Source organism: Aspergillus ruber (genome assembly GCF_000600275.1).
Source record: "Aspergillus ruber CBS 135680 unplaced genomic scaffold scaffold00017, whole genome shotgun sequence".
NCBI lineage: Eukaryota > Fungi > Ascomycota > Eurotiomycetes > Eurotiales > Aspergillaceae > Aspergillus > Aspergillus ruber.
In genome coordinates, this window is record NW_024467313.1 from 1 (window position 1) to 15,001 (window position 15,001).

Consider the following 15,001-nt stretch of genomic DNA (forward strand, 5'->3'; position numbering starts at 1 on the left):
CCCCCTCTTCCACGCCGCCGTGATGGTGAAGTAAGAGAACTAGTTTTCTTTGTTTACATGAACTGGTTATTAACTAGTTCTAGGTTCACATGACTGAGATGAGACGTCTGGTCCGCCGCATGGGCCATGTGGTCCCCTGTGAGAGTTGCAAGGATGCACACAAAGCTAAGTGTAAGTAATGATTAACTACTGATCCTGAACCACTGACCAACCAGTTCTACCAGTGTGCTGCAAGTATGAGGAGTGTGAGCACTTTGCACTTTTTGATAGTGGTGACCAGGGAAAGTCCTCTGAAGAAGAGGAGTCCAATGAAAGTGAGGATGAAGACTAAGCTTTTTCTGTTGAATTTTGCCACAGGCTTGGTAGCTATTAGATGTTAATGAATTGATATTCCTATCTAAACCAACTAGTATGTGACGGTTTGACGTCGTGTCTATGGTTTGACGTCGTGTCTACGACTCGACGCTGCGTCTACGACTAAGTATGACAAATGAATTGAACAAAGTCGACATGGATAGAACCATACCGTACAGTCATCTATAAATAACCCCTTCATCTGCTAGATAGAATTCCTTTCCTTTTGCTTCTTCAGATTCGATATTCCCGTCGATGGCTACTAGTTGGTTTAGATAGGAATATCAATTCGTTAATATCTACTAGCTACCGAGCCCGTGACATAGTAGCCATCAATGAGAATATCAAATCTGGAGAAAGAAAAGGAAAGGAATTCTATCTAACAGATGAAGGGTTTTTTATAGACAGCTGTACGGCAGGGCTCTATCCATGTCAACTCTATTCAATTTGTTTGTCATAATTAGTTGTAGATGCAGTGTCAAGCTGTAAACACAACATCAAGTTGTCACAATTTCTTTCTATATTGAAATGTTAGGGTTTGAACTCAAGTTGTCTTAACCTAAAGCTACCCTTTATTATACAAGAAGGAATTGTTGAAGAAGAAACAAATAGAGCTGAGACAGAAGCCTTTTTCTATGGTTGTACAGGAATGATATTCCAAATAGTATTCTCTGTGGTCCCTCTCAGAGGTCAGCAGTTGGATGAAGGGGTCGCTGGAAGTTCTTGTATGCCAGGGGATCGTATGACAGTCATTGATAGTTTTTTTGGGCCCTTTCTGGCTGCTTTATGTGCTGGCCTTGGCAAAACAGTCATCCTTTGGGTTCATACGCGAACCCTATAACATGAAAGAGGAAGGTTAAATGGAACTATTTAAGGGTGGGAACTAGTCCTCCCTCGTATAGCCTGAAGTTGCTCCTCAAGCTCTAATTGCCTTTCCAATAACCTTACCCGCTCTCTATCATATTCCAGATCTTCTTCTTGCTGTCGGGTTTGATATTGGAATTGAAGATTAGTCATTGCAGTCTGTTGCAGATTTGGTGTCCTGAGAAACTAGTTAATGTATGGACTAGTGAACTAGTATATGGAGATGACGTACTGCATATGAGTTGATCTTGCAGATGGGGAATTGACAGACTGTCTATTTATATGAGTATGGAACTAGTTCCGAACTGGTCCTTAACATACCTTGACCTTAAGGATACCACAGATGGTGACCTCGAAGCCTGACCTCTAGAAGAATGAGAGCTACCTCTTCTTCTTGCAGGTATAAATCCAGAGGAGCTAGACTGAAACAGGATATCATCTCCTATATCTGACTGTCGAGAATTGGAATGATTGGCCTGCTTTCTTTTGCGTGCATCTGTATAGAAGTTAGTAAACTAGTTCCAGGAACTAGTTTAGGAAACTGGTTGCGTACTCTCATTACCCAAATGATTGTAATATCGGGTCTCTAGGCTATTATCTCTGGAATTGTGATAGACTCCGAAGGCCACTCTAGCATTGTACTGGTCAATATCACGTTGATCAATCGTGAAAGACCTAGACTTATTAGAATGTTTTGGAACTAGTTAGGAACTAGTAAACATACCCTAATGTGGCACCAAGCAAAGAATCATATACACCCATCCAGTATGACTTATAATGACTCTGCTCAACAGCATTCGTAATATTCCTTGTAGATTCAAAGAAGGTAGGGTTCATCAAGGAACAAGATTTATTTAGACCAGCTGCAATAACAGGGTGTTTTTTATGCTCGGCCCACTGAACAATCTCTGAACTCTCATTATCTACAGAGCTAGTTAGAAACTGGTTTAGTTGATAACTAGTTCTCCACTTACCTTGTAAAAGTGCAATCAAATGATAATAGTCATCTTCACTCTCACAAGATAGAAGACTTTTCATTCTAAACCAGGGAGAATGATACAGCTCTTCAGATCCTAAATCCATATCTGATCCCAATAGCCTAGTGATTGTTCGCTTGAAGTGAACATGGCAAAAAATAATGACATTTTTGAGCTGCCATGTCCACGGTCGACATAATGGATCAAGAGATTGAAGGTAGTGGCCAAGACCTGAGAACTAGTTAGCAACTAGTCATGAAATAACTGGTTTATCACTCACCAGACATTTGCTTTGCATCCATATCAACCACAACAGCTTTTATCCCACTATTATGTAAATAATGGAACTCGACTGGTCTCCCACATACTTCAGAAATAAGAGAGAACACTTGTTGGAATAAAAGCCTATAGCTTTCAGCCGTTTCCTGATTGATAAAGACCCGGAGCAGTGTGAAGACTAAACTAGTTAGCACCTAGTTTTGGAACTAGTTCTAATATCAAGAGCTCACCCTTGTTATGATCAGGAAGAAATGTTGCAAAAATCACCTCATTAAAGGCTCCCTTGACCCTCTTATAGGACATATCCACCTCAAAGCTTGATAGAGAGGCTAGAAATTGAATTTGTTGGTCAAATCCACAAATGATCATAATACAATCATTTTCTGCAAATATTCGCCGTACATAGGTCTAAACTAATCAGTATAGAACTAGTTCTCCACTGGTTCACCAAACATTACCTGATATTTTACATTTCGTTGGCGCTCAAAGACCACCCCATTAAAGTCCCTTCCCTGGGGAAATAGCAGAGCTCTTATCTTAGTGGTAAGAGCTGAAAGTTTGTCTTGATTTACAAAGCTATAATGGATCTGAGAGAGTTCCTTTCCATCATACCTCTGACAGAATTCCTTCAGCTGTGGGCTGCGGAGGAAAGTGCCTGATAAACCAGTTAGTAACTAGTCCTCAGGATGAAGTGATTAATACTTACTCAATGTCAGATCTGGATTTCGCATGCGCTTCATCAAGTCGAGAATCTCATCTAAAATGATTTGTGGTGGCTTGGTTGGAGGTGGGGGAGGATGAGAATGAGTGCCAGTAGATAAAAAGATAGCATATGGACACTCATCTAGATCCAATGGAATAAGAACCCTAAAAGAGACTTTACAGCCCATCATTGTCATTTTTCCTGGACCTTGGGGATGAGATACACCTATAGTAACTGGTTAGCATCTTGTTCTGGGAATAACTAGTTTAGATACTTACCACATGTTGGACGGCGGCTTGTTTTCTGTTCAATAACACCACATAACTCATTATCGAGGATCGGACTCTCTGATTCAAAAAGACTCTGTAAAAGAGGAACATCATAAGACACAGATGACGAGCTCAGATTTAAGAAGAAGTGCAGAGTCTTATTATCTGCTAAAAGGCGATTAGCACAGGTAATAAATGGATGGCAAACCCCGGCAATATCCTTAACTAGTTAGCATCTAGTTCACCATATCAGAATTTAGTAACTCACTGGTCTGAATCGCCCAAATATAGGACGACAGCCAGGCTGTGGAAAGGAACATCCATTGTTAACTGCAAATCGTTTCTGAATGGCACGAAAAACACTGTGAGTGAACTAGTTAGTAATTAGTTCTAGAGATTAACAGTCAACTAGTTGACATGCCTCCGGGACCGTCGCTCCTCCATAGAAGTGTCTCTCTGAATCAATTGAGCATGAGTATCTCTTATATGTTCAAATATTGATTCTGTAGCATGCGTATGACTCAACCCTTCTAATTCTGAGGAAAGATATTCACATCTTCTAACCCCAGTACACTGAAGAGCATATCTCTTGACCTGACATCTTAGGAAAGTTGAGTATGTTTCACGGCTTGAACCCACACGCCGGTGAGAGTATTGAAACTAAACCAGTCAGTAACTAGATATTAGAGGTAAACTAATTCTATCTTACTGATGTCAATGCTTTTCCAATAACATCAGGATGTAGAGCACGTGTATTGATAATGTATGCATAACCATTGGGATCCGAGGCTGGATAATCGGGCAGAAAATCAATGTATTCAACTTTAGCAGCTGTCATTGGATTCCGGGCTCCATGGCTTAAAACAGTGAGTGGTGGCATCTACATAAACTAGTTAGTAACTAGTAAAAACTGGGTGTACTCCACGTATATATGTATATATATTTGTACCTGATTTGGTGGGGTAACATCGTGTCTTGCAGTATTCCGATCATGTAAAATCTGCTCGTTTTGTTCATCATATAGACTGGATTCAGAGATAGAATCCGGTACAGTAGATGAATCAAGATTAAGATCAATAAGATCATTGATCAATGTATGATCATTCTCAAGGTAATCATAAACATTGATCGTTTCCATGATGAGAACTAGTTGTACGAAATATGTACATGGTACGTTACAGAGTGCGGTAAGGCCAGGGTGGGCTGAGCTTTTATGTTTGAGGTCACATGTGCCAAGAGCCCCACTTTGAGGGTGGGCTGAGGTCTGCGGTCGGGTGGCCTCAACTGTAATCTGCATACACAATGTATCATAAGTTATTCTCTGACGTAAAATAGTTACTACTACTACTACTACTACTACTATCATAAGTTATTCTAGCACTACTGAACATCTTAGGCCTTGGAGAAAAATGTTTGAAAAGCAAAAAGGAAAAAGAGTGATACTAGCATTCCGCACGCTATACCCAGCTATTTGGAAACATGAATATCATATAGCCACAGCAGTCATTCATTGAACTTTTCTTATTCTTCTCCGCAATTTAAAAATTCTGGTTCGTAGCCAGATTATGAAAATCATCCAAGTGTTTTTGGATTGAGATTTCCATGATTTTAGCGTCGACTGTTGTTGGGAAGCGGTGGTAGCACGAGGCATTTCCGCTGTGCCAGTCTTTTCCTCGGGCGTCGACGAATGCATTTCGTCATCTCTCATCGATGTTCGCCAGTATTGCTGTTCCCTGCGGCGCGTCTGCTTCTCTTCTTCTTTCATCTGTTGTTGCTCGAGCTTGCGGTTTTTGGCCTCTTCCTTCTCCTCAAAAGCTTGACGCGCCGCCTGGATTGTAGCTGCCCGGGACACGGGGTCAACGCTTGTCCGAGTCTTAGATCGGAACACAAAATCCAGTGATGATCTGGATATTGGAGAAGGAGTATCAAGGGCACTGCCGTTATCTCTTGCATATCCAAAGGACGATCGACCCGTGACGTTCGTCTGTGATATTGTAGGCAACGGTGTGGAAGAACCGTCATGGATCTGCAATGACAGTCGCGGAGCCTGAGCACGCACAAAGGGATGAAAAGTATCAGAGCTTGATCGGGCCAGAGACTCTCTCTCAATAGAGTCCCTGTCTTCAGAGCCATCGCTTATTGAAAGCGATGGCTGATAAGACTGGCCCATATGTGCATAAGTGCGAGGTGCTTGACGCGATGAATGGATGTACTTGGAGACTGGCCTCCTCGTACTTGTGTTGCAAGCCGTGATTTGATTGGTTCCACTTGAAAGTCGACTATGATAGTCGGATTCCTTGGACCCAGTAAACAGATCACACTGCCTCCCCCTTTCAGTAGTCGTGTGGATTCCTAGACCATCACGTTCGCCCACAGATCGTGAAGAGTTGATCAAAGTCATTGAGGGCGCATCATCCAGGGAGGTCTTCTTGGGTAGTGGCCTTGTATGTATTCTTGGCTTCGAGGTCCCTTTTGACCTCTGTGACTCATGGCTACATTTTTCAAAAGTATTCAGAGTGGACTCATCCGTCAACCGCCGCGACCATAAAGGTCGTTTGCCAGGCGTTTGATCCGAGATGACAGCCCCGAAAGACATTGAATATCTTTCTCCTCCCTCTACGGAGAGCAAGATATCAGATGCACTCGAGGATGGAGGAGCTTCACTGGAGTTGTCAAGCCTGGAATAAGGATGAACTAGCAATGGCGTATCATTTCGGGATTCGTTCCACGACGTTTCAATGTCGGAAATTCAGGTGCATGGGACGGGAACTAATTCCGGAGAAAACAGGGGTTCCCACAGATCCAGGATTTTGGATTTAGTATTGGTGATGATTGAGCAGATGAATCTCAGGGCGTAGCGAGTGAGGTGTGTTGAAAGTCGTTCGAGGTGCCCTCGCTTGATGTCCTTCTCTTTATTCACACTCCTCTCTCGCGCGCGTGCGCGCGCTCTCTCTCTCTCCAGATCACTCAGGCCGGTACGGAATATTTCAGCAATATGCTGCGCAATTCATCGTCATTGAAAATAGAAAATCACCACGAAGTGAACGGGATCGAAATCCGAAGCAAACAATGTAGTGTGGACGACCGATTCTATCTTGTCCCTGATTCAAAGCGCTCTTGCCGACTTGAGGATTCCTGGAAAATGAAGATGGATACTATTTAAAATGATAAATAAAGTAACTGGCTGACGTTTTGCGTCAAAGCTAAGCAGTCAAGATGAAGAAGGGGGCATTAAAACCGGAAAACTGAAGCATGGATATGAGATAGATTGATGGTCTGAATAGACATTTCTAGGGAATTATTTTGCTGAAAAAGAAATAATGAGGCCCAGGTAAATGGAGGACGACTAGTCCAGCGGCCACAGTCAGTAGTACAGCGCGTAATCAGTACGAAATGGTAGTTGCGGTGGTGAGAGTCGCAGTGCTACTGCAGAAGACGGCGGTGAGGTTGCGAGGGTGTAATCGCCGTGTGGTTGAGCGGAGCCGCCGGATGCGGAGGGGCAGTACTCCGTATGTACAGAGTACATAGTACATATTTGCTAGTGGTAATAAATGTATATAGGTATCCGTACTTTGATTTTCTCTGTAATCCCAGTCTTTGGTGATGTTCATTGCTATTCTCAATATTGCTTGTCTTGCTTATGTATTTACATGACGAATACTTTTTCAGTACTCTGTATGTGGCATCCATAAACGTGAACCTATATACCAATACCCTTGTACTCCGTATGGGTATTATTCGATAAAATACTACCCCGTACCAGTGGTCGCGTATTACCGAGGACGCCCGGGCTACGGGGTAACCATATCCGTACCGAGCTGACCGAATGTTCTTCAACAAAACCCTACTTGTACGAAGTACTCTGGAGTACATACTCCAAGACAAGAGGCATACTACATATGCACTTTGTATGCATCGCCCTGTGTAAGCTGCGGCCAATCCATCCAAGGTAATACTGTACATACTACATAAGGTATCTATATATAGTGTATTAAGTACGGAGTATTACTCCGTGCTTAAGAGGATACAGAATTCTGGAATCAACGATGAATCTCGCAGACGCGGCAGAAAAAGCGCCAAGAGCACCGGCGCCATCGCCTAAAAAACGCCAAGACACACCAATCGAGGTGCCAAGAACAACCTTTCTCCAGTAGGAGTCCGTACTCCGGAGTACGGGAGTACACAAACAGCACTAAGATGTACGGGGTACTCTTCTGTTACAGAGTACACGCTAAGAATATACAGTATCGTCATGGGATCCCTCCACGGCGGGGTCGTCAGATCCCCCTCCTCTGTTCTCGTTTCTTTTTCTCCTTTCCACATCTCTTCTTGTTGAATATATCGTTAGTGTAGAGATTCGGGCCCAAGACCCTTTTCCGTTCAGTTGACGATTGGACTTCATTTTGTTTATAAATAAGTTTTCTCTGACCTATTCCAGAAAGGCTTGCTGGAACCATGGGAACGTCCTTCCAAAGCCTTTGCTTTACTCTCGTCTTGGTCTTGGCCATCGCTGGAGAGGCACATGCATTCGGAGCTGGCAATATCGCGTCGTTATCACGCATTGAGGGCCAGAATTGGCGTCATGGCGATATCGAAGACGCTCTTTTAACCCTATTCTTGGCGCGCATTGCCGGTGGCAAAAAGTTCAGCAAGCTCGATGTGCAGCGTGTCTATTTTGGAAACTGGCTTCGCGACTATAGCCAAGCTGTTGATATTGGCACTTTGAAATATGTTAGTGCCGAGGCTATTCGCATCCTCATCTGGGTCCTGGGATTCATGACGTTTGGTTATGGTACCAATGAATTCGAAGTGACGACTGAGCGACTTGGATGCTATCAGCCCACGGAGCACATCGATAACCCTCTCGGTTATGGTGAAGGCCTCGACGGTCGAGACTATGATCGCAGGTTGAGAGGCCCCGTTGATGAGGAGCGGGAACTAGCAATTGACCCCAGAACGGGTATGTGACTTAAACTGCCAGGGTGCTTTTTCTTTGTGACGTTTGCTGACATGATTCGCATCTAGGCCTCAAAAGCTACATAGCCTCTGAGGATTTGGACATTGCGACGTCGGCTGGCTTGGTACGTCGAGTTTTCCGCCGGTCCATCGAACTGGGCCGTCGATACGCAAGGTCGAACAACCAAGACGATCTCCATGAAGCTCTTCGACTGCTCGGTACAGGATTGCACTGCCTGGAAGATTATGCCGCGCACTCCAATTACACGGAGCTCAGCTTAATTGAACTCGGTGAAACTGACGTTTTCCCTCACGTTGGCCGTAACGTTATGCTGGAAATTGAAGGCGCACGAGATCCCGTTTACCCAATCGTCACCGGCACCTTTGGTGGTGTTGACTTTTTCCACTCGGTGCTTGGTGAGGTATCTGACAAGGTCACCCAGTCGGAACTCCAGACCTTGGAGGGCGTCATCTCCGATTCTCAGGGCGAAACGCCCTCCCAGAGTCTTCTGAAGGACCTCCTTAGTAAAATCCCCGATGGATTACTTGCAGATAAGGACAGCGATGCAGAGAAAGTGGATGGATTTAAAGCCAAGGCAGATGATGCTAAGCAACACAATGAACAGATCAGTCCCCGCGAGCCCGAGGAATGGACCCAGTTTCTGAACGATGTGCAACGACAAATCTATCCGGTGTTAGAGTGGCACGATGAATTGATCAAGGCAATCAACAAAGCCATCGAGAATATCCCTGTTCTACCCGACCTGATTGAACAGGTCCAAGACCAAATGAACATTTTTGTCTTCTCTGTCCTTGCCCCTTATGTCCTTCCGATCATCACGCAGATCAAAACCGAGCTCCAAACAGGCTCCTCTGAAGTGATTCAAAGCAGCAGAGAGCAGCAGCATATTGTATTCAATGATGATGATTCGTCTAACCCCACACATTCGATGCTTTCAAAAGATCATTTCTCCAACGTTCTCAACGAACCAGCCGGTCGTATAGCTTCCCAGGTCGTCAAGTGGACTGTCCCCCAACTAATGGAATGCTGGGACAACGAAGATATCGACATCAGGCGGACTTTGGATAGAATCGTGACTGGGGTCTTCCACCATCCCGCACAGCGCGAGTTTGGAAGAGATGGGGCAGCGGATATGCATGGTATTATGTTTGGAACTGTGGAAGAATGGTGGAACGAAAAAAGTGATCGCGAGCGAGACTCGCTCCGTGAGCAGCTGTCTCGCCACGGGGTCCTCGAGGGCAGAAACCATAAGGAGGGCGTCCATGACTCCGGGCACGGATGTGGTAAGCCGTTGTCCTTACCCAAGAAACGTGGTGGCTCTGGTAATGCCAGCTCTGGCGGAAACCATTCACCTGTTGATGGTATTGGCAAGGTTGCTGCAGATGCTGCAGGAGGCGGCGCTATTGGGGGTTTGGTCGGCGGACTTGTGGGCGGCATCGGTTCAATGCTCTTGGACAATGATTCGAAGGAAGATGGAGGCTTCGAAACTGGTAGACACGAGCATAGCTCGTCCACCTATGGACATTCCGAGAAGCACTATCATCAGGAACACCGACGTCATAAATCTCGGGAAGATTACCGGTCCGAAAGCCACTCGTCACATGCAAGTAGACATGACTATGGACATGAGCAGAACTCACACCCGAGGAAAGATGATTACCGTCACGAATCTCGGGACGATCGTCCATCGGCCGACAATTGGAGACGGGAAGAATACCGTGAGCGCCAATCCCGGTTTGGGGAAGAGGGTGGTGGAAATGAATATTCACGCTCGGAAACGGAGACATACAAGACCCAACATGGAGGGCATAGTGGATACATTGCATCGCATCACGAGTCCAGTAACAGCCGCCCGTCTTACGGGTATGGTAATGAAGGAAGTGGATATGGAGGATATGAAAGGCGTGGACCGTGAGCAGTTACTCCTTGATACTTTAACTGAAAGACCTGCTGCTAACAGGTTACTGTAGGGAATATTCTTCTGGTTATGGTGGTCGGCAAGAAAGTTATGATGGTCATAGGAGCCATGATGGCTATAACTCCCACGGCGGATACGGCGGTGAATTTCAGGGCAGTCAGGCGGAATATAGTGGACGACACCAGCGCCATGATAATGAGGGATATGGCGGCAGTGGTGAACGACGTCATGAATACGGAGACGGACACAATGGTGGACGCCACCATGGATATGAGCAAAGTTACAGCAGTGGACGAGACTATGACGGTGAGCGACGCCATGAATATGGGCAAGCATATGATTATGGCCGACACGAACAAAGCCACGAGCGCCCCCAGGGGTACGGACACGGCTACGATAATGGGTATGGAGGACGGGGCTATGGTGGAGCTTATGGATATTGACGGCGCTATGATGACAAGGTTTCCTATTGAAAATTCCAATAAAGCTTTTCAAAAGCTGGATAAACCACGCTCGAAGCCGACTTCACCGTTTGAAGTAAGTAGTTTGTACATTTAACATATAGAAATATAAATCACCATTGTTTTACTTCTCCAGGAGACGGCTGCTCGACCCGAACAACTTTATCACAATTCAGCAAACGCAGGGGGTCAAAAGCCAATTTCAACTGTAGTTGATGTCTAACGTTAGCATACAAACTCTGCTGATAATAAAATATGGGCAAATGATGTATAGAGGACTATTCAATAGTCGTGTAGCACTTACTCGTCGCATGGCATCTACTGTAGACTGGCCGACTTCGTGCTCGATGTAGTCCCGTTTAATAAGACCAACCCCATGTTCTCCCGTCACGGTTCCTTCCAACTCCACGGCACGCTTTACCATGCGATGGACAACAGCCTCTGCTGTTTTCCGTTCAATGTCATTGAAGAGAATGATAGCTATTGCATTATCAGCTTTTAAATGTGGTTTTATGCAGCTGGGAATGAGAAGGCTTACCGTGAAAGTTGCCGTCCCCGACATGACCGCAGATTCCTGCTAACAACCCGCTCTCGGTCATGTCCTTCTTAGTTGCTTCGATAATGTTGGGCAATTGACTCATCGGAACGGCCACATCTGTTGTCCAGACATGGTCCTCGGGTCCCCTTCGCATTGCCATTACACTCCAAAGGGCCTCCTTCCGTGCACTCCATAGCTCCTGCATTTCATTGTCACCCCGGGCAAATTCGAATGATCGACCCGAAGTGCCAGACACAATCTTTTGGACTAAACCGATTTGTTCTTTGATGCCAGCAGGCGTTCCGGTAAACTTGAAAAACAGAGTAGGCGCTTCCTTCCATTGCCGGCTCGTTGCCTGGCTGGCATTGATATATTTCATTTGCATATCATCTAGGATTTCAAGACCTGCAACCTGGATACCCTCCTCAACCACACGCGTCACACACTCTGCCGCATTGTGAATAGATGGGAAGCTCGCAACAGCGACATTTTGGCTCTTGGGTTTGACAGCGAGTTTCAAAGTGGCCTCGGTCACAAGTCCCAGAGTACCCTCGCTTCCAATAAAGAGCCTGGTGAGATCATATCCTGCACTCGACTTTCTTGGCCGTTGCTTTGTCTTGATGACTGTGCCATCTGCGAGTACGACTGTCAACGAAAGAACCCACTCCCGCATCGTGCCATATCGGTAGGCATTGGTTCCCGAACACCCTGTTCCAACCATACCCCCGATTAAAGCGCCAGGACCCGGATCTGGTGGGAAGAAAAGGTCATGTTCCGCAAGCTCTTCATTCAACGCCTCCCACCCAACCGCCGGCTGGACTACAACATCAAGATCTCGCTTGTGAAAATCCAGGATTTGATCCATGCGACGGAAATCGATACATACCCCTCCCCTTGTGGGAGCGAAATGACCCTCTAAGCTGGTACCACCAGAATAAGGTGTCACCGGAATAACCCTTTGATGGCAGACCTTCATTATCTGCGAAATTTCCTCGGTGGTTGAAGGATAGAGGATTAAGAAAGGTTTTTCGTCGTCTTTTCTGGAATAGGATGACCAATCCGATCCAGAATGAGCCTCCAGGTCTCCAGCAGTGGTAGATACATTTTCTTGCCCCAGAATTTCAACGAAATCAGCCCAAGCGGCCTGGAGATTGGACTGGGAAATGTTGTGTTGAGGGGGTTCTACGTCCGAAAGAGGCGTCGTAGATGAAGTTGGAAGGCTCGCGGGCTTCACAGATCCGAGGATATAGGCACCGGTGGTAAAGAATACCAACGCTACAGAAACAATCATTAGAACTGAACCATGCGCTTTCTGAGAGGAGGCTTTCTACTAGTGGTCTAGGTGCCGGGAAATTTGCATACCGAACATCATCGCCGCATAGCGGCCACCAGGAGATTGGGATTGGTATTGAGCGAAGCGTTCTTGTTCAGCACGCTCTCGCTTTAATCGTTGTTGTGTGCTCTCATACAGTTGGTTTTTAAATGAGTGGCTTTTGTCATCGGCTTGACGGCGGGCAGACGCCCCAAACAGCCGTTGTTGGTTTGCAAACTGAATGTGAGTCGGCTGAGGCCGAGCGGCACGCAATACGGCTCTTAGGGGAAGAGCACTAGGTCGGACCATCACGGGGAACAAGGGATGACCAGGTCTTCAGTGCGGTGCGTCAAAAACATGAGAATATCGCCTGAAGAACTTCCGGCCGGTTCAAATGCGGAGATGACTATAACTACCTGAAAAGAGGTTAGTGTTCCGGTGGTCTTGGCACTAGTTGTAACAATTCACGTCAATCAACTTCATCTTCTTCTCAAAATGTTATACCGAAGCTAGAATAATAATATAATAAATATAGATATAGATATAAAAAAAAGTAGTGCTAAGGATATATGATTCAAAAGGAATCAGTTCTGTTGGTGGTAGCCCGGTCCATTCCGTACCCCGATTTAACTGACCAAAGTATTACAAGCTCAATCCATATTGAACGTTTGTCATTTGAAAAATTAACTGCATGGCTAGATCAAATACATATGAAAAAGATACGGTCTAATCGTATTGGATGGCAAAGATATTGAGGCACTTCTGAGTATAATCCGGACTCGTAGCCATCTTCGACAATCATGACATCGCAGTGACACCATTCTATACTCATCTTTTTGCCTTCTTGCTCTCAATTCATTATCGTTTCTCTCTTGTTTTTACAATCTCAATGGAATTTGTCTGTTTGTTAGTTTAATATTCTCTGACGCCTGCTAGATAGGTAAAACGTGCCCCAAAGAGAGATCCTTTTCCATTTGTGCAGCCATTATCCCCCAGTCCAAATATCAGATCTCTCCTGTGTTTGCACTACCAATCTATTTCCCTCTGAATCTCATCTATCCCAAGATACAGCACAGGCTGGCATACTAAAGAGCAATTGGTGGATAGTTGCAATTATGAGCACACAAACCACAACTGCGAAAGTAAGGACCAAGACTCATTTCTGTATGGAGAGAATTTAGGCTAACAAAAGGCATTCCATCTATAGAATCTTTCTTTTGTCCTTGAAGGGGTCAGCCAGGTCAAGTTTGAAGATCGACCCATTCCAGAACTCAAGGATCCTCATGATGTTTTAATTAACGTGCGGTATACTGGCATTTGCGGTAGTGACGTTAGCACCAATTTCTCTTATCTAGATGATGAGATTATTGCTGATACTTCTTCAACTCCCTGTTGTTAGGTTCATTATTGGGGGCATGGCTCAATTGGCGATTTCGTCTTGAAGGACCCTATGGTTCTTGGCCACGAATCCTCTGGTGTCATCAGCAAGGTTGGCTCTGAAGTCACAACGCTGAAAGTGGGTGACCGTGTTGCCATGGAACCGGGTATCCCATGCCGCAGATGTGACCCTTGCAAGGCTGGAAAATACAACCTCTGTGTTGACATGGCCTTTGCAGCTACCCCACCGAACGACGGCACGTTGGCTAAATACTACGTGTTGCCAGAAGATTTTTGTTATAAGATTCCCGATGGTATCTCATTACAAGAGGCTGCAGTGGTTGAACCGCTTGCTGTCGCTGTGCACATTGTTAAGCAGGCAGCCGTCAGTCCCGGGCAGTCCGTCGTGGTTTTTGGGGCTGGACCTGTGGGACTTCTGTGTTGTGCAGTTGCTAGAGCTTTCGGGGCTTCTACAGCTATCGCCGTCGATATACAAGCCACAAGGCTAGACTTTGCCAAGGAATATGCTGCGACGGCTGTCTTCCGACCAGCCAAAACATCACATTCGGAGAATGCGACCCGCCTAAAGGAGGAGAACGGCCTTGATTTGGGTGCTGATGTTGCAATCGACGCCTCTGGTGCCGAGCCTGCGGTGCATACGGGTATCCACGTCCTCCGCGCTGGCGGTACCTATGTACAAGGTGGAATGGGCCGAAGTGAAACCTGTCTGCCCGTCATGGTGGCTTGTACCAAAGAGGCGACTATCAAAGGCAGCTTTCGCTATGGCAGCGGAGACTATAGACTTGCGGTTGATCTTGTCGCCTCCGGTAGAGTCAATGTGAAGCAACTAATTACCGGGACAGTCACATTCGAGAATGCCGAACAAGCATTCAAAGAAGTCCACGCTGGTAAGGGCATCAAAACTCTTATTGCGGGTGTCGAAGAATAATAAGATATGTCAAAAAGGATGT

General features: G+C 45.7%; 7 protein-coding genes across 7 annotated transcripts; 3 read left to right on the forward strand and 4 right to left on the reverse strand.

Moving 5' to 3' along the window:
• Positions 1–89: 89 nt before the first annotated feature.
• EURHEDRAFT_378414 (uncharacterized protein) lies at positions 90–331 on the forward strand (the record flags this gene model as incomplete). The annotated part of the gene is made up of 2 exons (XM_040779072.1): positions 90–171; positions 216–331. The coding sequence occupies 2 exons, from the start codon at positions 90–92 to the stop codon at positions 329–331; spliced, it is 198 nt and encodes a 65-aa protein (XP_040637823.1).
• A 1,420-nt stretch (positions 332–1,751) lies between these two features.
• On the reverse strand, positions 1,752–3,813 carry EURHEDRAFT_458234 (uncharacterized protein; the record flags this gene model as incomplete). The annotated part of the gene is made up of 9 exons (XM_040784488.1): positions 1,752–1,893; positions 1,943–2,141; positions 2,193–2,426; positions 2,476–2,652; positions 2,705–2,882; positions 2,933–3,129; positions 3,181–3,351; positions 3,456–3,666; positions 3,715–3,813. Coding segments are annotated over 9 exons (1,608 nt in total), but the record flags the coding sequence as incomplete, so codon positions are not given.
• Positions 3,814–3,854: 41 nt separating this feature from the next.
• On the reverse strand, positions 3,855–4,584 carry EURHEDRAFT_458197 (uncharacterized protein; the record flags this gene model as incomplete). Its single annotated transcript, XM_040784482.1, has 3 exons — positions 3,855–4,106; positions 4,156–4,326; positions 4,396–4,584. 3 exons carry the CDS (start codon positions 4,582–4,584, stop codon positions 3,855–3,857), a joined length of 612 nt encoding a protein of 203 aa, XP_040637825.1.
• A 384-nt stretch (positions 4,585–4,968) lies between these two features.
• EURHEDRAFT_438674 (uncharacterized protein) lies at positions 4,969–5,886 on the reverse strand (the record flags this gene model as incomplete). The annotated part of the gene is made up of 1 exon (XM_040783454.1): positions 4,969–5,886. A coding segment is annotated over one exon (918 nt), but the record flags the coding sequence as incomplete, so codon positions are not given.
• Positions 5,887–7,901: 2,015 nt separating this feature from the next.
• Positions 7,902–10,339, forward strand: EURHEDRAFT_458099 (Het-C domain-containing protein; the record flags this gene model as incomplete). Its single annotated transcript, XM_040784474.1, has 2 exons — positions 7,902–8,406; positions 8,472–10,339. The coding sequence occupies 2 exons, from the start codon at positions 7,902–7,904 to the stop codon at positions 10,337–10,339; spliced, it is 2,373 nt and encodes a 790-aa protein (XP_040637827.1).
• Positions 10,340–10,916: 577 nt separating this feature from the next.
• EURHEDRAFT_523974 (FAD-binding oxidoreductase) lies at positions 10,917–13,175 on the reverse strand (the record flags this gene model as incomplete). The annotated part of the gene is made up of 5 exons (XM_040786911.1): positions 13,122–13,175; positions 12,704–13,069; positions 11,342–12,616; positions 11,108–11,283; positions 10,917–11,081 (listed from the first exon to the last, which is right to left on the reverse strand). The coding sequence occupies exons 2-5, from the start codon at positions 12,960–12,962 to the stop codon at positions 10,917–10,919; spliced, it is 1,875 nt and encodes a 624-aa protein (XP_040637828.1). The 5' UTR covers positions 12,963–13,069; positions 13,122–13,175.
• A 593-nt stretch (positions 13,176–13,768) lies between these two features.
• EURHEDRAFT_516088 (NAD(P)-dependent alcohol dehydrogenase) lies at positions 13,769–14,979 on the forward strand (the record flags this gene model as incomplete). The annotated part of the gene is made up of 3 exons (XM_040786438.1): positions 13,769–13,795; positions 13,861–13,983; positions 14,053–14,979. The coding sequence occupies 3 exons, from the start codon at positions 13,769–13,771 to the stop codon at positions 14,977–14,979; spliced, it is 1,077 nt and encodes a 358-aa protein (XP_040637829.1).
• Positions 14,980–15,001: the final 22 nt, after the last annotated feature.